This window comes from Ictalurus furcatus, chromosome 10, assembly GCF_023375685.1.
Source record: "Ictalurus furcatus strain D&B chromosome 10, Billie_1.0, whole genome shotgun sequence".
Taxonomy (NCBI): Eukaryota; Metazoa; Chordata; class Actinopteri; order Siluriformes; family Ictaluridae; genus Ictalurus; species Ictalurus furcatus.
Genome location: NC_071264.1, coordinates 10,211,272 through 10,236,531, shown reverse-complemented (window position 1 = coordinate 10,236,531; position 25,260 = coordinate 10,211,272). Strand labels below are relative to the sequence as shown.

Genomic DNA, 25,260 nt, shown 5'->3' with positions numbered 1-25,260 from the left:
ATACACTCGTACGTTGAAGCTCCCCTGAAAACACTTTAACATCTACATTTCCCTCTTCTTCCAGTTCACTGAAGTTGCATCGCTTCTACTGTTGCTGAAGAATGATTAGTATTATGTATTACTACCATGTACAGATTGACCCTGAGGAAACGGAAACAAATGCTGAAATATTTGGACCGGTGCAGCGAACTGTAGCTCAGTTTTCCATTTAGTTTCTCGATCCGTCGCAGGTGAAACATTGCACGGTTACTGACTGAATCTCTGTCATTGTGATGTATAGTGAATAAGAGGCCATGTACAGAGAAAAGAATGTGTTTCTAGAGCAATGACCTTGAGAATCCTGGTTCAGGCTACTGAACTGTAGTACTCATTGCGCTAACCAATCAGCTCACAGAGTTCTCTGTTGCTTCACTAGTCTGTTCATAATACACATTTATTTTGGTCACATTCAGTGAAAAGGCAGTCGTGAGAGTCAAGAGCACATTGCTAATTATGTGGTTTGGAACTTATACACAGCCCTGAAATTCTAAGTAAAATAGGCCTGCACCTCCTTAAAGGCCAGATCTATGTACATTTTTACAGAATAACTTACTATAGAAATGAGAAGAAATTATTAGCATACATTGCACTGTTCCTTGTGTTTCTATATCAGATAGGGGTCCAAGTAGAACCCCTTTAGGAAGCTAATACCTATCCAACAAATATCATTTAAACAGTAATCGTGTATTAACACAATACCTAAGTGATGTGGTTTATGATCAGAATGATTGTGAAACTCTGACATTGTTATCTAGCGAGTGTGGACATTGTTAATCGGATTAAAATGTTAAGTGGGGGGGCTTTTAAATTATGTTACCCAAAAGCCTAAATATATGGCTGTTGTTTCTGATAAGAAATTCATTCGAATTATACTTTGTTCAAAACCAAGGCGTCAGTGAACCATGAAATTGAAATAGCTGTGCTTCTTATCTCTTTAGACAGGAAAGCATTTGTGTTAATATTCTCCCTCCACAAAATTTGTTCCCTAATGTGAAGTGTGTGCATGTGCTGCCAAGCCTGAGAACTGGTGTGTGTTTATGAAGGCTAGTAATATTCTCTGGTAGCCCCATCTGCTGGTTGGATTTGGCAAGCATTCACAGGACAGCTGTGTCTGAATAGGTAAAGAGGTCAGAAATATGTTTTTGATCACCCCAGTATCCCTTGAGTAGCTTATGTTTATTAAAAACATTTTATTTATTTATTTATTTTTGATTTTTATGACAAGAAAACACATGATTGATTGTCATGCATTACACATTCTGTATGGCTTTTGTATGTTTATTAAAAAAAAAAAAGCATTCCGAGAATTCAAGTCCCAAGCCACATAATGCTCATCAAGCACTATGAATATTAATGACACTGATGGTGTATTAAATATTTAGTACAGTATTAACATGCAGTTTGGGATGCGACCCGAGTATTTGCAACTCTGAGGATATAATTATCTTCTTGCATATGTTTCCTCAATATTAGAGAAATCTTGATAATGAGAATTTTTTTTTTAAATTGTGTCATAGTTACTGAGTACTAAATGAAGAGCAAAACATCTTGGTTGCTTTAGTTGGAATCTCACAGCATGCTGCTGTATTGCCTCATGTGTAACTGCAACCGTGCATATCCGGCACTGATAAATGCAAACTACACCTTTTAACCCTAACTAACTCTGTAATATACAGCATCGAAAATAAAACTATCAAGACCCGTATTATCTGTGTTCTCCAGACCATGATAGCACGCTAGACTAAACATAACTAAATAAATATACACACCAAGCAGATTTTTGAAATAAAAAAAAGTACCTCCAGAAGTACACAAGTACCTCCAGGAGTTCCCTGTCTAAAACAGCTTCACAACTGGGACACAATACAAATTCCACAACAAGGATCAATCTATTTTTCATTCACAGTATTTTATTCTATTTTTTATATTTTAACTTACTTCCTCTCTCTCTCTCTCTCTCTCTCTCTCTCTCTCTCTATGTCTTTCTCTCTCTGTGTCTCTGTCCCCTGATTGGCTGCTGGCTCCTGTCTCTCATTCTTTAGCTGCACTTCTTTTATGCCTAAAGCTTTTAATTTACTTCCTCAGACTCTCTCTCTCTCTCTCTCTCTCTCTCTCTCTCTCTCTCTCTGTCTCTCTGTCTCTGTCCCCTGATTGGCTGCTGGCTCCTGTCTGTCACTCTTTAGTCTCACTTCTTTTATGCCTAAAGCTGGGTTGTGAAGAAGTTTGACATATCTGATCTTGTGTGTCAACATAAATTTTCCGTCGCTCCAGAATTCCAACCCAACTTTCCCGACACAGCTCTGAATTACTACTGTAGGATTGTCAGGGTGACTCACGACATCAGTAGTTACATTTTTAACATTAAAAAATACAATGGGATCCAGAATTATTGGCCCCCTTTATGAAAATGAGCAAAAATTCATTATTTTATTTATTTATTTATTTAAAGAAAGAAAGAAAGAAAGAAAGAACATGCACTGCGTGATATTCAGAGCTAAAACATATGGCCATCCTGTATAGATTAACTTAAGCCACGGTAGTCTTTTCACACTTTCAAATGACAAAATCATCACAGTTAACATTCACTGAACGTTTCAAGCTGCTCTGTATTGTTCATTTTATATTCTTCAGTGAACTGTTCTCTTCTGTTCAGATTATATAATTTCATTAAGGTTCAAATCCTGATATTAAAGATGGCTGTTGCAAAACATTGCTGGCAAAAATTCACATTCCTGGGATCCACCATCTGTTTATTTTATGAGAATGCTCTTTGGCAATGGATGAGAAAGGGAATGTATATGTTTGTAACCTTGTGTTTATGCCAAAAGGAAACAGGAAATGTTCCAGGCTGAAAGAAATATATGATTGAATAATATACTTTAAACTGTTTTCTTTTTTTTTAAAGAAAATTCTGTACTTTAAAAGGTGTACTTTAAAATCAATCATTTTTATGAAGGGTGCCGCTATATAATGCAATGAGATTGTCTTATTGGATTTGTTACTGACTGATATCATATTTGTAAAGTGTATAACTTACTATATAAGGCTTACTATTGGGAAAAATTGGTACTGGGTCAATAAAACTATACTGGACAAATAAATTACATAGGAGGTTAGAAAACAACATCTCATTGTAGATGAGTAAAATGCGTAAATTGAGAAAGGCCTCATGCATCACTCCATTGTGACTCCACAGCTGCTCTTTTCTTTCCCTTTGTTTCCACTCTGAGTGGAAAAAAAAGACACTGAGTGTCTGTTGCTGGAAAGGCAGACCATAGTCTGGGAGAAAGTGTGTGTTGTGGTCTGAGACAGGCCAGCAGTTTGGAAAGTTCTGTGCTACAGGCCCTGAAGAAATGGGGGAGAGGGTAGTTAATGTTTATATACACACAGACTGAGAAAGGAAATGATTATGCCGTGAACTTTTTTCCTTCCCTTTCCTCCAACCATGCAATCCTTTGTGGGCTTCCAGGCCACACCACCCCTTCGCCTTGTCCACCATCTCTCCTCCCAAATTTTCTCTAACCGCAGCCTCCCAACTCATGCAGCGTAAACCTGCAAGTAATTCATCCGGCCATATTTAGTCGGGGGAGGGAGTGAACTCTTGTAATGTAAATAAAACCGGGAATGGATGGAAGCTGATGAGTTACACTGGTGTCTGTGTCTGTCAAAACTACTCAGCAGCTCCCTTGAGTTAGGTGACATGGCACCTCTGGAGAATGATTAAATCCCTCGTGCGAGCTTGTGCAGGCTTCCTGGGGTTTGTGGGGATAATATCAGGGAATACCAGATAACCATCGAGTTTAGTTCAGCCTGGAGATCAAAGAACCTCAGGACCATGAGCGAGACACAAGAAGAGGACAGCTCTGTAATCACAGCCCAGGCCATCAAGCTGAAGCCGAGATCCTCAGGGGGTTCTCCATGTGAATCTCCGACCACAAAACAGTCTCCCCGCAACTCTCCACGCAACTCGCCACTGCTGTTCAGGAAACTCCTGATGAATCGCAGCATTGTTCTCCAGAGGCGCTTCACTCTGGCCCATACACCCAGGTATTGCCTAACTTTTACTCTCTGAGCAGACAATCTTCACCTTATTCATTTGATTTGAAATATGTAGGGCCTTTGTTTTGATCAGCGTCACATTGCTGGTCTGCTTCTGCATATCATGCAACTTTGAGCATCACGAGGAAGCTTGCAGACACAAGGCTCTGTGGTGTTGCGTAGGTAATCTGCTAGTAAAAGCAGAAGACGTGTTTCTGCAGTAAGCTCTTAAGTGGAGCAAAGAAAAGAGCCTTTTGTTTTGTCTTAGGTTCAGATCTTTTCTTCTGCCTTAAGTGATGGATTTCAGTGTTCACTAAGGACAGAATATCACCAGGCACTGTTTTACCCCTCTTATCTGTATTTGAAAATATGAAAAGAAAAGATCTACCTTTGTGGATTCCATGAAGCCTCACTTAACTTCTCAGATTATTATTATGCCTTTTAATATACCAGTTATTTGGAATAAAGAGAAAGCAGCACTAACCTGGATGTAAATATCATTTTTCGTTAATTAAACACATAATGTGCTCAAGCACCTGGTTTTAAAAACCCTCAATTTAAAGGCATGCTTCTTTCTTTGAGGCAACTTTTTCCGATTACCAAAAATCATAAAAGTAGCAGTCTATCAATCTGTTTTTGGAGACAGTGTAAGTCTTCTTGGAGTTTACAGATGAGTAGAATTGTACAGACGTCGCTCTGATCTTCATATAAACATTTCCATTGCTCGGATTCTCTTAAACTGTTTCCATGGAATCTTACATAAGAGATGTTTTTTTTTTTTTTTTCACTGAGGTCATGACCGGCAGATTGTCCAGAATACTATATGGAAATTTATAATGCAACTTGATGAGAAGATGAGAAATGTCTGTCTGCTTAATGGGTATACTGGGTATATACCACAGTAAGAAGTAACATGATCAGTCATCCTGCTGATATTTTTCCTCATTATGTTTTCCGTCAACATCCGCTATCTTGACTCTGTATCTTGAGAGGCTCGTATCTGTTTTGGCCTAGTAAATCTAACTTCTATTGCTGTGGAATTGATGGCTTTAGATAAGACGTCATCTTGGACTTGGACAGCTCTTGAATCGTTCTCACAAAAATCAACTCCACACAGTTTACTATGCACAAGTGTCCTCATTAGTCATGAGGGAGACATGGTCAAAAAACGCCTGAAATTAAGAAGAGCCAAAAAATTTAGAGCATTGAGCATTCCACCTCCTAGATCTCATTCGAAACTGGTCAGGGGAGCAAAAGAGCTTCAGATCAATCAGATTTTGGTTGTGAATTAACAGAACATAAGTGGATGATTAACATGCTCATTTGAAGGTGAACGAGATGGGCACACAGATTTTTTTTTTCCTGAGTGTTTGCTCACTCTCTCAGTCATGTGCTCAAAGAATGTCTAGATATCAGTCTGGCATCAAGGGGTGGGGGTCGGGTGTAAGATCAGATAGATAATTTGTGTTATGATTCTCCTCTCGAGCACAAATGAAGCAGAAGGTAATGGAAAGATTTGTTTCAACAGGATGATCAGTGTATCAATATTTTGCCATGGTTTTCTTTAGGTGTTATGAACAGAAACACTTAGATTACTATACTTGAGTCAGGGTTGGTCGTGATATTACATGGCAGGACTAAAATCTAATATCTATCCATCGTTTAATGATTATAAGATGTTCATGGTAATAAAAAAGAAGCTTTTTTCTTTGAAGGTGAAGACAGATTTAGTTTCTCTAGCTCATTTATATCAGCTAGCCCTGGCTCAACCCCTATTTTTACACAAATGAACAATGATTATAACAATGGAGTAAAATGGAGCTGTGTTCATTTTTGGCGCTTGTTCTGACCAAATTACAAACGCACCATATGAAAAGCACATTTATAGAAATCACGCAACACACTATAGAAAAAGTGCCGAACAAGATAAAAAACACAACTCCAGAGAAGCACTTAAATAGAGGAAACATGCTAAGTACAGTGCTTCCATTATCAGTGATTAGCTCTAGTGTCAGAAAAGATAAAGAGAGCATTTGCTTCCGGCGCAAACAGAGCCAGCTAAAAATAAACATGCTTATAGGAACCATGCTGTATGTGTGTTTTAGCAGCTGGCTTATTTCTACTTTGGCCATATAGGAAAGTGTTGCTGTGAGATGAATTGGCGTCTCTATTCTGAGCAAATCGGCAAATCAGTTTCACTACCAGGATGTGATGTTTCTGGCTTGTGTTGCTTGATTTTGAAAAAGTATATGATTTGATATGAAGTGGAACGAACTAACTTTGTTACTATTCTTACGTCTCCGTTTATGGCATTTGTATTTCGACTACATATAATTAAAAGTTCATAGTTGTACTCTTGTGCCACATACATGTCCATGAAAACATATATACGTTTTACTCCTTACATTGTCATTCAGTCCTTCTGAATATTTAATAGTATTTGGGTTGCCACTTCTATTAATTATGTGCATGTGCCTTTATAGTTTTCTTTTTGGTAAGGAAGGAATACAATATGGTGTTCTGTTATAGGAAAATAATCGAATGGTGTGATGTGAAGCAACCATCTAAAAAGTGAATTATTTTCCTATAACAGAACTTCCCAAAGCTTCATTCATCTTTGCCAACACTCGCAATTTTTATATTTTAATGAATGACGCATCGTATGTTTAATCTTTCTATTACATTTAATGTTGCCGAACATCTGTGAAACATACCGTATAAACATTTTCATGTGGCAGAAATGACAGCTTTACCTCTGACTGTTACAATGTACTGACCCTGGAGACTCCTTCCATAAATGTAAAATAAACGTCTACATTACAGAAAGGTTCAGAAGATCACTGATTATAGGTTTTTCTTTGTTAAATAACATCATGCTTTTTAATCTGTTTATCACTAGTCTTATTCAGTACATTTACATGGACAACAATATTCCGATATTAACCAGATCAAGACGATACTCTGATTAAGAAACTACCATGTAAACATGGTACCTTAATCCGACTAAAGTCATACTCGAAGTAAACACCAAATCGAATTAAGACGTGTGGAGTATTCCTGTTTTAGTCGCATTATCGACGTGCATTACAGACGTGTACACACCTTAATCACACTATTAACATCGTGTAGGAGTTTTCACCGCATTTTGTGACAGGACACGATCACACACAGCAGTGCTCAACCGTTTGACAGCAAACAAGAGAACACGACCGCGTCCCAAACCGCGTACTTACCTGCTATAGAGTAGGTGGAATTCATATATTTTGGCTACTATATAGTAGGTAAGTACGCGGTTTTGGACACATCCCATAGCTTCAAGCAGTTGTCTATTTGCACGTATAGCATGACTAATAATTAACTGCACTTGAAGCTTTCATAAAATTAAAAATGAAACACCCAAAACTGTACATGGTGCCATAACGAAGACAAACTGTATGTCGATATGTGAAATTCTGGAGGAACGTCGGACAGCGTGATGTGGGGACGTAATGCCGTGTGCTGTTAATCGATCTATGTTCTATAACATGTAAAACGGGAACATGAAATGAATATTCTGAAAGCAACTCATGTAAACACCTTAATCACAATATTGTCTTATTCAGAATAAGGTCAATAATTAGATTACTGCTGTCCATGTAAACGTAGTCAATGAGTCTCTGTGAATTAGGTGCTACTATAGAATCACTAATGTATTAGAATGAGCAAATCACTATAAACTTGTGATTTGCCTTGTAGACAGCTCTATTGTCAGAACTGTGCTGTTATGGAAAATTAATCAACAATCTGATTAATCAGATTCGAGAATTTTACAGTGCTGTCTTCAAATACATACCAGTTTACATCGATAGCACAACCAGTCGCCTTTGCACAATTCTCATTTGCTCTTAATTGATTCAAATTACTTGGTTAATTGGAAAAAAAAAAATCTGTGCTCAGGAAAATTCATAGAAACTCAACTGAACACTGATGATGTGGTTGGATTTTGCAGTATTTCATACAAGCGAAGTCACCCTAACTGCAGCTTTAACCCTCTTAACTTTTCCTGTGAGCTGAATGATGCAAAAACATAGAACTACAGAACCATCCTGACTTCTAATATCTGTTAACTTTCACTTTGTACTATAGTTATGTACTTTCACTTTTAAATACACGAGTACCCTTGAGGGTGAACATGTTGACACAAGACCAATTAACCCTACTTCGCCTTTAATATCATTTTCTTGTACTTTTTCCCACTGCTGATTTGGAATGGTGTTTTTTTAATGTTCCCCTCCTAATGAGACGGTTTGATTTCTAAATGTACATGTGCATGTGTGTCTGGCTTGGTCACTAATTATGATGTATATATGACTCCTTTTCTCCTGAAGAGTTTTGGGAATACAGCTGGGCATCAGATAAAGGAAAAGGCTCGATCTTTTGAGCTCATCGGCAAACCTGTTTCTCTGACTAATAGACCTGCGGTTAGGTTAAACATAAAAACACGTGGCATTTTCCTTGAGAACAGGGTGATGCATAGGGTTGAGAAATTCCACTGGAATGAGTAAGATGGAGGTTTAGGAGGGTATGGAGATCTTTCCTCACTATGTCAGAGGAAAGCTGTTTGTCCATATCAAAACTGGACTACTGCACTACACTACTCTCAGGTTTCCCAGCCAGCTCCTTCAAACCCCTTCAGATGATTCAGAATGCAGCTGCACACCTCGTCTTCAACCAGCCCAAAAGGATCCATGTCACACCCGTCTTCATCTCCCTCCACTGCTCGTATCAAATTCAAGGCCTTGATGGTCATGTACAAGACCTTGTCTGGAACAGCACCCTCCTACCTCAACTCTCTCCTGAAGGCCTACGTTCCCTCACGCAATCTGCGATCGATTAATGACCGACGCTTAGTAGTGCCTATTCAGCGTGGCTCAGGGTCCCTTTCCAGAACCTTCACACTAACTGTCCCTCAGTGATGGAATGAACTTCCAACCTCAATCCGGACCACAGAATCTCCCACCATCTTCAAAAAACAGCTCAAGACGCACCTCTTCCGTGAACACCTAACTAACCCCTAAAACTCCAACCCCACATTATCCTAAAATAAATAAATAAATAAATAAAACCTTACTCTGGCACTTACACCTCTACTCTGCACACTTTGCTTTTCTAGAACTCAGTTTAAAGATCTTGTATTGTAGCACTACTTGTATTGTTCTCCTCTTGATACATCACTTTGCTTGTATTTCCTCATTTGTAAGTCGCTTTGGATAAAAGCGTCTGCTAAATGATTAAATATAAACGTAAATGTAATGTTGATTATTTGTTTGGAACTGTAAGAGGGAATACTCTAGGTTAGCTCACATGATTCATTTTTTTTTTGCACTATTCCTCCTTCAGGTCTCCATCTTTATTCTTTACAAAATGCTTTCAGATTTTTTATCAGGTTTGCTGTTATTTAAAAGTCTAAACGAGCCAAAATGTTTCCTGTTGGTTACTGACGTTAAGGTAAGGGTTAGGTGTAGGTTAGGTTGAAGTGTAGGTCATGGGTGGAAAATGATGAAATACATGTACTCTCCTTTCAGTACTTGAGTGCATGGTTCATTTTAATGGTCATTTTTGAGTGTTATTAAATCATAGTAGCTTTACTTTTATTTGAGTTTTTTTTTTTTTTTTAAATCACGTATTCAACTTTAGGGTGCACGGTGGCTTAGTGGTCAGCATGTTCGCCTCACACTGTTAGGTTGATGCCTATCAAACTGGTAGGTTGATTGGCATGTCTAAAGTGTCCATAGTGTATGAATGGGTGTGTGATTGTGTGCCCTGCGATGGACTGGCACCCTGTCCAGGGTGTACCCCGCCTTGTGCCCGATGCTCCCTGGGAAAGGCTCCAGGTTCCCCCGCGACCCTGAAAAGGAGTAAGCGGTTGAAGATGGATGGATATTCAACTTTATTACACTGATTTTTGATTACTGTTGAACAAAATGAACCTAGAACATAATGAAGCTTTAATGAAGTGTGTGCCTATTTTATATACTTTAAATATTTTTCAAAACTCAAACCATTTAAAGATGATTCCTCTCAAAATAGGTGCCCAATGCTTAGTCAGTGGCAGCAATGATTGAGACAGCAGAGACAAATGAACATCCCTCTTCCAATATAATAGCTATCTTTAGTTTTAAATGCTTCAAAGGAAACAGCACGATACAAGTTATGCTAGCCGAAACCCGTTGAGATAGCACAGTTCAACATCCAGCCTGCGGAAACACGTACGGCTAAGCCATTAGCTAGTTGAGTGAGCTAGACTAGCTAGCCAGATCATTTTATGTTTTATAGAATGAGCGCTCTGGATTAAACTTAAGATGTCATTTTTCCATGACCATTAGCAATTGCTTGTTGTGTTAAATATATCTAAGTGCTGCTACAGACTATAGGTAACGCTCAGGATAATGTTTAAGGGGCGTCTTTGCTAGATGACTAACTATGTAGCTAGAACCATGCATGAATTAGCATGACCCAGCAAGCTACTGAAACCCCAACAGTATTTTGGCTCACTGGCTAGCTAACATTAGCATTCATTATATGCTGTTCGAGGTGGTGTTCTCTTCAGCATAGCTGAGTGTTAGTTAGCATGGTTAGCTAGCAGAACTGTTTTACAAAAATGGATTCGTCAGATATAGAATAGTTTCCGATGTCAGCTGTGTCAGCTGTAGACATATAAAAAGAAGTCATTTGTAAAGTAATTACTCTAGTAGAGTTTCACTAGATGACGTATTTACTCTTATTTGAGTAATTTTCTTGATGACTACATTTACTTTTACTCAAGTGAATTATTGATACAGTAGACTTATTAAATTGTTAAATTATTTTAAATTATGTTAATAAAATTAAATTAATTAATTAAATTATTGTTAAATTATGACTATTAATCATGTCAGTGGAAGGTCCTCATAAGGATTGTGTGTGCGTGTGTGTGTGTGTGCGTGTGTTTGTTTTACTTGTGCCTCATGGGCATGCGGCGTGCTTCAGTGTGTTAGGCTGGGCCAGTGTAGGCAGGCAGAGAGGAGACACCCAGTGCTGGCTCCAACAAGTCAGAACACACACACACACACACACACACAGTGCGACTGTGCACCGTGCTTTAAGCTTACTGTGTTTCTTCAGTTTAGTGACTCTCAAAAATGTGCAACTGGTCCTGGATGAAAAAGAGATTGCCGCCTTTTCTCCTTCCTCTCCCTCCCATTATATAATCCAAAAGGCCTTTACTGTTTCCCAACTTTGGATACACAGCCTGACCAAAACAAATATGGAAATTTAGCAGGACCTCGTACCCCTAGCAGACGTCTCCTGGGATCGCACAATTCCCTGCGCTGAGGAAAAAGGTCGACGCTCCGTAAAACTCGTTTTTCGTTTTCCATCCCATCTCTGTCACATGCTCGGGGAAACAAGGAAGAGGCTTCTTGACAAGTTTGTGAAGCAAACGGCTCCGCGCTGGGAAAGTTCCATGTGACGGCTGCGAGCCGAAGTAAACCTCTGCCTGGATTTGGAGTTGACTTAGAAGTATTCCCTAGAATACATAATGAAAAACTTGGAACACAACAGAAAGTGCAACTAAAGCAGTCATTCGGCTCGACTCGGACACGCTACCTGACTGAATCTTCTCTTGACCTTATGCGTCTCTCGGGTCAGACAAGCTTTTTTGGGGAGCTTCACAAAATGTGTTTTGATCCATCGAGTGCTGCAAAGCGCACGCTTGTACTCCCTTGGTAATAAACCTCTCCGTGTGGCCATCTGAAAGTCGAAATGATGCACAAAGACCACCGCTTATTCCGCAAAGGTTCTCTGTTTAACTTCAGTTCTGGACGAAGAAGACACTCCTGCATTGGGTATGTTTTCATTTCGTGCTTGTGTTCTTTCATTGCGCTGCTTTGTACATTTTTTTTTTTATTGCTAAGAGCTTACACTCTTGACATGTTCTCATCCGTTGCAGTTTTAAGTGTCTTCTGTGGTTTCTGTCATATTACTCTTGTTAAAGTGGATATGAACGTGTGAAAGCTCATGAGCAGATGCGCTGTTGTTATGGATCTGTTCTACTATTTGTGGAGGGAAAAGGAACGAATCATTCGCTTCTGTGTTGAGTGAACGAAAGACTTTGTAACATGAATGAAGTGTGGCACACAATGAAAAGCTACTTTCTCCTTAGATTACTCGTAATTATATATTTAGGGTTTGAGTGAGACACGTGTGTGTACTTATATTGTTTTATATAAGTATAATCAGTTGAATTGTGTATCTGCCTGTTTCATTTGACCCACTTCAACACGGCTGTAAAAAGTGGATGATAATTGATATACAGTTTGTTTGCTTTGTCTGCATGTGTGCCTACTGCTTTATGGGCTGTGTGGAGATCGAGATCAATGCTTGGCTGCTGTCAGCGCCTGTAGTGTTTGTGGGTCTGGGGTTGTATTGGGGGAAGGGTTTGCTTAGGATAATGACATACACACCATGGTCCCACTGGCAGCCTGGCACAGCCGAAAAAAAAGCAGTGATGTCAGATTCGGAGAGAATATCCAATTCGCTCATGCTATTTTGACACAAAGCACCCATGGTGCTGCAGGAAAACGTAAATTTATGCAAAAATGATGCCGGAAAAAATATTTGTATAGGCACGAGAAGAAAAAGAGCTCTGTAGTGTTTTGTCAGATGCGCTATTTAGAGTTCTCTCAGCATCATGGTTACCTTGGTCTCAATCAGCTTATGAAGGGTCTGAGAATTTCCTCTTAAGTTGACTTGGTTACATTAGAAACATACAAAAATGTAACTTGCCCAGAACTGGGATTTCTTCACTACCTCCTGCACTGTTCTTCTGATAGCCAGATTTAGGGGTTTGTTTTGTTTGTTCGAGTTCTTTTTCAGGTTATTTGTTATCTCATTGCAGTTCTTACAGGATTAAGACAGTGGAATGGAAATCGACTTATTAGACATTTTCAATCAGTATAAACAAATGAATTCTTCTATCGTTGCAAGTTTGTCATAAGATTAGCCAGGGCGCTGTTGGGTTTCTGTTTGTAGAGTATATGTGGTTAGCTGGGTTTAGGGTCGATGGGAAGAGGGGAGGGGTGTGAACCCCCTGCTGGGCAAATAATTCACACCGCTCCACAATAACACTGATACAGAGATAAAACAGACAGCATAATTAAAGCTTTTTTTTTTTTATAGTAAAACATGGTATACAACTGCCACAAAAAAATTATAATATTTAAACCTAGTAGGCTAAGTAAAAAAAAAAAAATGAAATACTTATCACAAACTGCAAATTATTAGAGCCCTGAGTGTCTACTTTTATATGAGCCATTAACCACTAATGTAGAATGGGACATCACTAATAAATCCAATGCTGAATAAGGGCATCCCGAAAGCACTTAGAATGTAGAGTAGACAGCGTGGACACCCCATCTCTCTGTTACTCCTGAAGTAAAACAGGCAAATGTAATAATAAAACTGCCCACAGCCAGCTGGGTTATTCTTAGATGTGGCCTTTTTTAGAGAAAGGCCAACCCACTCTTCCTCTCCGGATCCCGTTTCCTTCTCTAATCTTTTCCAGATGTGCTGATGTCACAAACTTAAATGCATGAAAGCCGGAGTCTTCAAAGTGTATCGACTTGCGCACGACAAGCCTCTGACTTAATTACCCACCCCAGGAGAGAACAGCGATTCCTTCAGAGCTGCCACATTCAGGGTGTCAGTCTTCCACCAAAAAGTGTTCCATACCTAAAATAAACTGATAACAAATATACAGGCATTCAGGCAGCAGAGAATAAGCCAATATGCGTCAATCATTACTATGGATCATACTTCACACTTAAAGGGATTGAGGTTTATATGGCTTGGACATGAATCAAGAGTTCATAAAGGTTCAGAAGTATTTCCGAACAAACTGTTCAGTGAATATTTTCAAGGTCTTGGTTTGAATTCCCACAGTGATTCACGTCATCCGTGTGGCCCAAGAGAATGAGAAAAAGAGAGAGCGAGACCAATCAAGTTGAGAGATAGCAGTCAGTTGAGAGATAGCAGCCTCTGTTTTCTTCTGCACTGTTGTCTGAGTGCTTCGCTCTGTCCTTATAAAGATCTCTGCTGCGTGGTTACTGCTCCATCAGATAAAAACCATCCTGAACATTAGGTTCTACTTTATTTGGATTGTCCCCACGGGATGGTCTACAGATGCTCATATTGTTAACAAACTAAAAGGAGAATTTACAGTGCTTGACAAATATAAATGATGAGTTCTGAAATTTGATTAGGATCAGGTACAGCACTAACACTGGGGGGGCATGAAGATTCCTTGATGTCCTGCCTAGAAATTGTCGGTATGCAGTAAATAGTGATGTACTGATTGTTCTATGCTTTCAGACTGTTTGAGGCTCGGGTCTTCTGACTAAAATCTATGTTTATGTAGAAATTACTATAGTGCTATTCTGAACATACATCGAAAATATTTAGATTTATAATAGAATAATAATTATCCACAGTTGAAGATTGGGAAAAGACCATGTGAGCCTGTGCCCACTGTAGCCTTAGATTTCTGTACTCTACCAATAAGAGTGGAATTTGATGTGGTCTTCTTCTATTCAAGGTTCAGTGTGTTGTGCATTCTGACATGCTTTTGTGCTCACCATGGTTGCACACGGTGAGTGTATATTTGAGTTACTTAAGACGTTCTGTCAGCTTGAACCGCTGTTAATAATTAGGTTATTGCATGAATGAGCAGGGGGAAAAATATTGCCCCAAATATCCATATGTGTATTCAGATTTAAACCTGAACTGGGTGGTGATTTAAATATGAACCCTACCAGAGACATTAGAAAACACTCAGGGGTTATTATTATTATTCTTCTTCTTCTTCTTCTTCTTATTATTATTATTATTATTATTATTATTATTTTGTTTGCTTATACATGCATGCAATTTTCTATAACTTGGTTCTGTTTCCCACAAGCTAGTAGCCTAATTTAAACCCCTGCATCCCTGACCGGACAGTTACTAAGGATGAATGAATGAATGCTGTATGTTCATGTTAATGAACATGGTCTTTCATTGTCCTGTGAGCTTCATATCTGATGCCTACCTGACCCACTGTACACTCTAGTCTCAACCAGATGCCCTGAGGACATACTCTAAGATTAGTGGCCCTTAAGTAATATAGCAGATTTCATAATGCTGTAAAGTATCAAATATGTTAGCATACAAATGCATTCCCACATCTCCTCACACGGCAGTGATTGTTATGGATCATACATCATGCTTAAAGAAATTGAGGTTTATACGGCTTGAATCAAGAGCTCGCAAGATTTCAGAAGTGTTTCCAAATGTAGAGCTGACAGACGGAAGAGGACACGCCATCTCTCTGTTACTCCTGAAGTACAACAGTGCAACAGCAGTATGTGTTCAAGAGACTGAAATGTGTAACAGATAAGTAGACTGTATTCCCGCTTACATATCATTACTTACTATAAAACATGCTCTGATATCATCTGAGAGTTCATACACAAACACAGATGCATTCTGCCTCGTACATAGTATGTACTGGGGGGGGGTGTTTGGGGGTGCAAGCGAGGCAATTAATAAAACGATAACAGAGTGTGTGACTGGTCCCAAAATATCCTCCAGTGTCTGGAACCGTTCCCAGAGTGGAGGCAGCAGTGTGATTACAGTTGCCTGCGTCAATGCCCCATCCTGGCGCACCGCATGGTTGACCTCCCAATTGATCCCTAATGAACAAATCCAATGTACATTATATTTATTCTGCTCTCTCTCTCTCTCTCTCTCTCTCTCGTACAGTTATTTGCATGAAAGCTGTATCCATAAATATTTATGTAAAAAAAAAGTCTAATGGAAAGAATTTGTATGTACGTAATATGTTTGTATGGAGTATGTAGGCTTTTATGACTGACCTCTTCTGGTTGACTTGTGAACTCTGAGATGAGTGGATCTTAATACCCACATTAGTAATGCTGCAGAATTCCTAATGCTGTAAATTATCAAATATTTTCATACAGTGTATTCACACGGTCCCATGAATAGCCTTGAGACTAAATGTCACCACGTAAAGGCAGACTAAACTGCAATACAGTATTTAACTTGCAAGTTGTTTTCAGAAGATGAGAGAAAACATCTTGTATATATTTTGGCAAGTAACTGGCAGAACTGGATTTCATTTTCTTAAAACACAGAAAATATAGTAAGAAGTAAAAATGCTTCATTTTCAACTACTGGACGGCGTAGCAGGATTGGCAGTTTGCCAAATTCTGGTGTCTGTCCAAAAAAACTTCTCTTTGCAGATTTAATCTATATATCTATCTACAGTCGCTTGGATAAGTATGCAGAACTGAAACTGATTCAATTTGGATTATACTGTAGGTCATGAATCTACACAAAATAACCCATAATAGTGAATGTATAGACTGAAAAATTAATTAGAAAATAAAAATAATAAAAATTACATAAGCATTCAACCCCATTGGTGTGAAACCCCTAAATTAGTTCTTATACAACTAACTGTCATGACACGTCACATATTTAGCTGAATGATATCCATTTTGTGGGCTGTTTTGTGTATATTATACACAAATCTCACTTATACATATAATCCCAATTAAATCCAGTTCACTTTGAGGTTGTAATACTACAAAATGTCATGTAAAATTCAAGGTTGGTTAGTACTTGATAATGAAAGCCACTGTAATCAGGGACAGCTTAATGTTTGTTCTATATGCATAATGTTATACATTATAATAGTGATATTTCTCCAAATGATTCCAAATTTATCTTTATTTATGGAGCAGATATTTAGAGCAGATCTTACAAGATACACACCAAACCTTATTCTGCCTGGCCACAACTTATAACATACAGTGGCTTTCATAAGTATTCACCCCTTTCGAGCTTTTCCACACTTGGTATTGTTAAAATCTACAAGTGAAATGCAAGTAATTGGGATTGGATGTAAGGAATCTACACAATATAGGCAATTTACACAATATAGCAATTCATAATGTTGAAAAAATAATATTGTTGGAAAATTTATTTACAAAGAAAAATCATATAAGTTAAGTATTCATTCCCATTGTTGTGAACCCCCTGAATTATTCCCATCAGAAGTCACATAATGCAGTGCACTGTATATTTTTTCTGTCTTGACCAGGAATTAAAAATTTTTTTTTAGTTATCATTTTGGTTTGTTCAGAATAGAAATTAAATTTCTACATTCCTGATCCACCTCTTTCGTTGGAAACAAGTTAGAACGAAACAAAGTAATGGTTAATAATGTTCTTTGCATATTCGGCTTACAGGAAGACTAGGGTATAAATAAAACCAAACACTGCATTTTACCAGAAACGTGTATTGTGTGTGTTGTTGCTTGCAGAATTGTAGGGAAAATACTTTCTGCACTGATTTTCCTGCTGTCTTCAAAAGCCTGGCTATAGCTACAGTTGCAAAATCAAAATTATTTAACCCCCATTGCAGGTTTATTGTCAAAATTTACAGAGTTTCAGCTGTTTGAAATGAACAAATCAAACAAAAGCAATTGAAATAGTTCAACACAACGAATGCTTCAAGTGGTTTCCCCAAATTCAATGTTATTCAACCCCTTCTTGGCGAGCGTCTTTAGTACTTAGTAGAGCACCTTTTTGCTGTTATGTCCTGCTACAAAGGAGATGAATAGCTTCTGGCAGCGTTTTTGAGGATTCTTATCCCATTCCTCATGAGCAATGGCCTCCAGTTCAGTAATATCCTTGGGTCTGTGTACTGCAACCGCCTTCTTCAAATCCCACCAGAGATTTTCTATGGGGTTAAAGTCACGTGATTGTGATGGCCCTGTAGAATCTTCGAGAACTTCTACTGCAACCAAGCATTTGTGGAATTTGAGGTATGCTTGAGATCATTGTCCTGTTGGAAGCTCCAATGACGCCCAAGCTTCAGCTTCCTCACAGACGGCATGAGGTTTTCTCCTAGGATTTCCTGATACTTCAATAAATCCATCTTGCCTTCCACACGCTGCAGGTTTCCAGTGCTAGAGGATGCAAAGCAGGGGGTTGAATAGTTTTGAAACTGGAGAAATCATTATAGGTTGCATTTTCAGTTGAATTCGGGGAAACCACTTGAAGCATTCAACTATTTCAATTGTTTTTGTTTGATTTGTTCATTGCAACCAGCTGAAGGTCTGTAAATTTTGACAATAAACCTGATTTGCAATGGGGGTTGAATCATTTTGATTGCAACTGTATGTAATCTCATACCTTCCTGTACAGGTGTACAGGACGTGACAAATTCCGGACATGAAATTACACCTAGTGAGAAAATGTTTAGGTTTAGGCCATGTCTGTGAAATCAAGAACGTAAGCTCTTTCTAAAAGGCTTTTTTCAGTTGTTCCAAGATCTCCTGTGCTGTACCCTGATTGTGACTCGTTTAAACAGCACAGCTCTTTGAATCAGTAAAGTATCAGTATTTATGAGGGAGTTTTCAGTGCGATTTTAATTTAGTATTTCTGAAAGTCTACAAAAACATTTTAGCTTTTTAATAATATAACTCGACAATGTTGGGTTAATATTTTTATTTTATTTTATACTAAGGAAGTTTTATCATTTTTAACATTCATTTAATAGACAGCTTTTGTAATGGCTTTGGTCTGAGTCTGAATTGTTGAAGCTGGATGGATTGGTGATTTTACATTAAATTTAGATCTGCTTTTCCCTGCTACAGGCTGATCCATGCACCACCCAGGTCCGAGAAAACGATGTTTATATGACACACTAGGTGGCACTATTCCCTTAGTCATGGAAGAGACTTTACAGCCACATTAATCAGTACAGTCTTGCAGGCTGCTTTTAAATCATTTGTATTGTATATCCTCAAATAAAGCTGTATAAGTTTATTTTCACCTTTTCATTCCCTCGGGTTACTTCACTATTAAACCTCGTGAAGATGTGAAGTAATGTATTCATCTCTAATGACTCCTGAAGCATCAGAAGTGAGATGCAGAAGCATAAATAAGACAACAACTGATGCAGAAATATATGAAATATCTTTGGAAAGGTTAAACATTGCCTACCACTAGGCATAACAAAATTCCAGTTCAGATAAACTATCGGTTACTAAGTTACAGGGTGGCTCAAGTAGACTTTATCATCATATGTACAAGCTCATTGAAATGAAATTCTTTGTATGCAGTAGAAAATAAAGGATGATGAGTGACCAGTGATTGAAAAAAATTGTACAATATATTGTGCAGGATAAAAATATGTCATAAAAATACGGAGTATAAAGACAAATAATGGTGGTGGTAGAGAGAGAGAGAGAGAGAGAGAGAGAAAGAGGGGAAAAAAGTTGTACAATAAATGTACTCTGGTCATATTTACATGAAGTGGGGTATTGTGCAATTTTAAGGTATTGCTTGTGTTTTTGTGTTGTCTATATGAATCTGCTCATTGTCCTGTCTCCAGTGGGTGTTTGGTTTTGAGCCACAGAAGAGAAAAACACCCCTTCAAGTCCCCACTAACACTTCCGACTAAGCAAATATTTATTCTAATTTCAGCAGGGCTCCATTTCAGCCCCAGGGGAACTAAAATCCCATCATGTCATTAAACAGTCAGTCCTGTACACAACTCCTGCGCTCTTTGCCAGTCAATGATTTTGCATGAGCATGAAGGTGACCTGCCTTGGTGTTAGTTTTTTTTTTTATTATTTTAATTAAGGTATTGATTTATGATTGATCAAAGTTAAGCAAGCCGGCCATGTCATAAACTAACTTTGTTGAAGCATGTTGTTTAGGCTTTGCATAGTGTGTGTGTGTGTGTGTGTGTGTGTGTGTGTGTGTATTCTCTCTTCTACCCAGTGGTACTTTTTCTTCAAAGAGTTAACGCTGGAGACTTTCCAGGAAGGCTGGAGCCTCTCATCCTGTGGGTCCTCCCCCCTGTTTCAGTGCTGTGACCTCACTGTTCAATTGGCACTGGTTCAAGAACGCTAAAACACGTGCACACAGCCTCAAACAGACACACATACACGCTATATCAGGGAGGCAGAGACACGCAAATGAGTTCAGCTGTCAGCCCAGGGTTGAACCGCGAGAGGGAAAGACGGGGCCGTGGGGGGGGGGAGAGGATGCTTTGGAATAAGAACTGCAGAAGAAAGCAAGAGATAAAGTGAGATGCAGGAAATAGTGGGAAAATGGCGTGAAGATCAAGACCATTACGGATCCACACAATAACACAGGAAGAGTGGTGGCAAAGAGGAAAGCCGGTTCTTTTTTTTCCCCCCTTCTGTCTGGATGGTGTTAGATCTTTCTTTAAAGCTCTGCGTGTCACCGTGTATATGTAAACCAGTGGGCTGTGCTTTGAGCAAAATAGGCTTACCACAGGAATCATACAAAAAGCCTAATTTCAGGAAGAGAAGGAAAAAACATGTGACACACACAGCTCCGAGACAACAAGCACAGCTGAAAGAGCTTGGGTGTATCAACCTGCTTTTCTAGAGAAGGGATGAACACTGAAACCAAGAGAGACTTTCAGCGTCAAGGCTTCTGGAGTGACTCAAAGGGAGTTGATTACTCATGCGACTTTGGCTTCTTCGTTTGTGACTTGTCGGAGATGGGAACCATGTGTGGCTTCAAGAGGGCATGGGCACACAAAAGGAAAAGCTAAAGAGTGCAGTCAGAGGACAAATACCTGGGAAGTGCTAGAAAGTGAAATAGAAGGAACTATGAGTTTGCCGACTAACTGTGTCTTTCTCGCTCCTGCTGACAGGGCTTTCAAAGTCCGAAATGGGAATATCTATGGATCCCCATGTGCAGTCAACCGTCCAATCGACATCTTGCAGAAACGCAGGCGGTAAATCTTTTCCCTCTTTTCTTTCAATGAAACCACAGGATAAAAAAAACGCATGTGCAGTTTAACACTGGTGTTAGGTAATATCCGTTCCCGGTTTGAAAGTAACGGTTGCGCCACATGCCGTGCCAGTTATGCTTTCTGTGAATGGTGTAACATAGAAGCTGAGCATGTGTAGGACACCTCAGTGCTCCAGCACATAAATATCAGCACAATATTTTACAGACTGTGCAGCAGGTGAACACAGAAGCCAGATCCCGTTATTTGGAATATTGTTTTGGTCTCCTGGGGTTCCCCCCCCACACACACTGGACACATTGTGTCTGTGCATTGATGTTAAAGTTAAATATGAGTGTAATGTGTAGAAAAGTCTGAATCTTACTAACGGATCCTTATGATGATTTTCTGCAAAGTATTGGAAGAAATGTCCTTCCTATTAATTACTGAAAAACGTTAAAGGGTTTCAAAGCAGTAGTTTTATTTTATTTTATTTTTTGTGATTGGATATGTTATGAGGATTTACTGTATAAGGTAATAAAGACGCTAATAATTTAAGACCTCAGGGACAAGCAGGAAGTGGGACTTATCCTGCTGTTTCTAACCAGATTTTACAACCTAGTGTTGTGTCTTCCCCTCCGCAGTTTTAAAGCCCATCTGGTGTGCTGTTTTGGGAATTTGGTCTGTTTTGTTTTCCTCAGACACTCAAGGTTAGCAGGGTCTTGATGAATAGATTTATAGATTCGATTTTAAACTCAAACCTGGCCAAGAATGCTTGACCATATCTGCGAAACAGAGCGTGGTGTTGGTGTTCTTTTCTCCCAGCATGCACACCATCTCTCCTTTCACTTTTATTAAAGCAGGTGTAAAACATAAGTTAAATGATACTTTTGTTGTCTAGCGCTCAGGTGTGACTCTTGAGATAGGGCTTTAGATTTGTGGCCCAAAGGACAAGCAGATAGGATTACTTCCTCTGAAATAAATAATACTAATACGTGCTGTTTATTACTACCTCGGTTCCCACAATTGATAATAATATATAGTCTGCATAAAGCATTATACAGCCATGAACTTTCACAACCAGCTGTTTGCATAGTATATTTTGTATGAAAAACCCATGTGTCTGTTCTTCTTAAATTGCACGACAGGTTATACTTCATTTATGTGAAAGCTGGTTCACTAGGGGAAACAGTTGATTCAGCATAACATGTCTCATAAGGGGTTCTTATGAATACATTTGTGTCATTTCCTGTTGTTGAAGAAGCCTGTGCCCAAGTTGTACAAAAAAATGACACTGAGGGGAGCCGTTTGGGAGCGGATTCCTTAAGAAGCGATTGTATGTTTTCAATGGCAGGAAACGAATGGAACGAGCACCAGGAATTGTCTTTTCATTTGCAGTCTGCGTCCATCCTGATGGAATTTCTTCACGCATGCATGCAGGTTTGCTGCAAGCCACTGAAACGAGGCCAAAGCTGTGTGCAAACTATTGTGCCACTACCTTTTGAAAAGAAGAGGTGTTGACTGAAACTGAGCAAGAATCATGGCCTCGATATCAGCTCAAATATTCCACCATAAATATCCAGATGGCTCGTTGGGAGTTGTTTTTAAGTAATCATGAAAACATTGTCTTTGATACCTAGACATTAGTCTCTTATCTTGCGCACATCCAACGCTGCTGTGCTCGTTTATCTCTGATAAGAGTGCAAACTGAGCCACAACTGACGTCAACCCAAGAGCTGTGCATGGTGACACAGGCGTTTGTGGTCACAGCTTCTCTTACCAGTTTTCAAAAAAAAAAAAAGTGTGTGTGTGTGTGTGTGTGTTCAGTGTGTGCGAAATGAGTGAGTGTTATAGGCATTTTTCTGAATCTATCATTTAATACAATCCACTGGTCACAGACTATGTTTGCCTTGAGTTTTACAGCTAAACTAACAAGAGGACGCTTAAGCAAGGTGCAGGATCCTGCAAAAGTTTTGCACACCTTTCCTTAATGCGGTTCCCCCAATGACAACCGATTTTAAACCTGCATAAACACTTCTAAAGGCTTATTCCAACAGGCAACAGCAGTCTGCAGCAACACTTTCTATCATGGCTGTATGTAGAATAATATAACATTCATAACATGTTAATGCATTGTTAAGGCATTATACACTTGTTATAATTACTTGTGAAAATACAATACACTTTGTGCAGCCCTTATTATGCAGTATGAATTCTTAACATATGGAATAATATTTCTGACAAATTATTTCATATGTACAATGACCTGCACTTTCTAGAAAATCATCAGGAAAAAAAAATGGCATTGGTTTGATAAACATTTTTTTGTCTCACTTTACGTATTCTGTAGCTGTGGTAAAGGTATTATAAATAGGTGTCAATAAGCTACATTAATATATGAAAAGTATAATGCATTCAGTTGCTCGTTTAAAAAAATCAGGACAGATCTCACTTCAAATGCATTCTAACAATTCATACAACATTGTAACCATTGTTATAAAGTGTAATGCATTTGCATAAGTAATTGTAACGTGGAAAATGCATTAAATGCATTATAAATACTTTCAAATTGAGTCACTCAACATCAATTTTTGTTGACATAAGGTTGTGCAGTGGCACATTCCAGGCTAAGTTGCATATAAGTGTTATAACTTTTTCATATACCGTAATGTACTATTGGTATGTCAGAGTTACATAATGGTGATGCCAAGTGAGATCATATTTGACATAAAGCAAATCTTTTTGCTGTATTTCTGCTTATATGAATTTTATGAAAACCTATGACATGTCATGACAGGTTTATGTATACACGTATTTCCTCTCACCTTAAATTAGATTGAATTTAGTTTTGAGGTTTGACCTTTTTCATCATCTTCATTATGTGACAGAAATAAACTGAGCTACAAAGTCAGTTTTCATGACATTTAATTAGTAATCAGCCCAGAAAGGATCATAACCCAACCTTATCTCAGACAAATTACTTGACTCAATTGTTTTAAAAATTAGTCCTCACGACAGATGACACCTGTTGGAGTAAGTGTTTGTAGATCTTGGAGCCTTTATAGATGTATATGTAGGTTTTTTTCATAAAGAGTTTATGTAGGTGTCATGTAGGTTTATAAGCAATGGACTTAAGTAAAAGCTTGCCATTTGTTTTGACTACTGATTCATTTAATGCAGGCATACATCTGCATTGCTGAATGAAATATACTGTAAATATTCGATAATAACTTGTATTTACCATTCTCCACCCTGCCAAAAATGTTGGATATCCCATTATGCATTAAGTTTTCTGATATTTTATGGTAAACCAACACACTGCTCTAATTGCCTGATCATTTACAGTTTAGTAACTAATATTTTACTGTATAATAAATGTTTTACAGTATATTCTTATACCTTCTTGACTCTCTCTCTCGCTCTCTCTCTCTCTCTCTCTCTCTCTCTATATATATATATATATATATATATATATATATATATATATATATATATATGTGTGTGTGTGTGTGTGTATATGTGTGTGTATATAAACATATATATATAATGTATGTATGTATGTATATATATAGTGCCCTCCACTAATATTGCCACCCTTGGTAAATATAAGCAAAGAAGGCTGTGAAAATTTGTCTCTACTATTTAACCTTTTGATATTTTGTTAAAAAACTTCACAGAAATGCTCTGCTCTCATGGATATCAAACAATTGCAAACACAACACAGGTATATCTTATATATCTTTGTTAAATATATGTGTGCAACAATTATTGGTACCCCTATGAATTCATATAAGAAACATATATTTGAGATATATTCCCATTGATATTTTACTTTTTTTTTAGTACACCTGGGTGACTAGGAACAGGAAATTGTTCAACCATGACTTCCTGTTTCACAGGGGTATAAATATGAGGTAACACATAGGTCAAATTCCCTTAGTCATTCATAACAATGGGTAAGACCAAGGATTATAGCTGTGATGTGCAGCAAAAGGTTGTTGAGCTTCACAAAACGTGAAGTGTCTATAAGAAAATAGCACAAGCATTGAAAATACCCATTTCCACCATCAGGGCAATAATTAAGAAGTTCCAGTCAACTGGAAATGTTATGAATCAACCTGGAAGAGGACGTGTGTCTATATTGTCTCAACGCACTGTGAAGAGGATGGTTCAAGTGGCCAAAAAGTCTCCAAGGATCACAGCTGGAGAATTGCAGAAGTTAGCTGTGTCTTAGGGTCAGAAAATCTCCAAAACTACAATCTGAAGTCACCTACATCACTACAAGGGGTTTGGAAGGGTTTCAAGAAAAAAAGCCTCTACTCTCAT

At 38.3% G+C, this 25,260-nt stretch overlaps 1 protein-coding gene across 6 annotated transcripts in view; it reads left to right on the top strand.

The window, feature by feature from the left end:
• Positions 1–25,260, top strand: part of pde4cb (phosphodiesterase 4C, cAMP-specific b) — an 88,206-nt gene that overhangs the window by 33,211 nt on the left and 29,735 nt on the right. For 2 of the 6 annotated variants that reach the window (XM_053635639.1, XM_053635637.1), the window contains exon 1: positions 2,069–4,086. The exons of 2 other annotated variants lie outside the window; for them this stretch is intronic. In XM_053635639.1, the coding sequence (XP_053491614.1) occupies positions 3,875–4,086 (212 nt within the window). In that variant the 5' untranslated portion in view covers positions 2,069–3,874. Of the gene's footprint in view, positions 1–2,068; positions 4,087–11,635; positions 11,943–19,107; positions 20,941–25,260 lie in introns of those variants that run through there. 2 more of the 6 variants (XM_053635641.1, XM_053635640.1) reach the window with 2 other exon arrangements.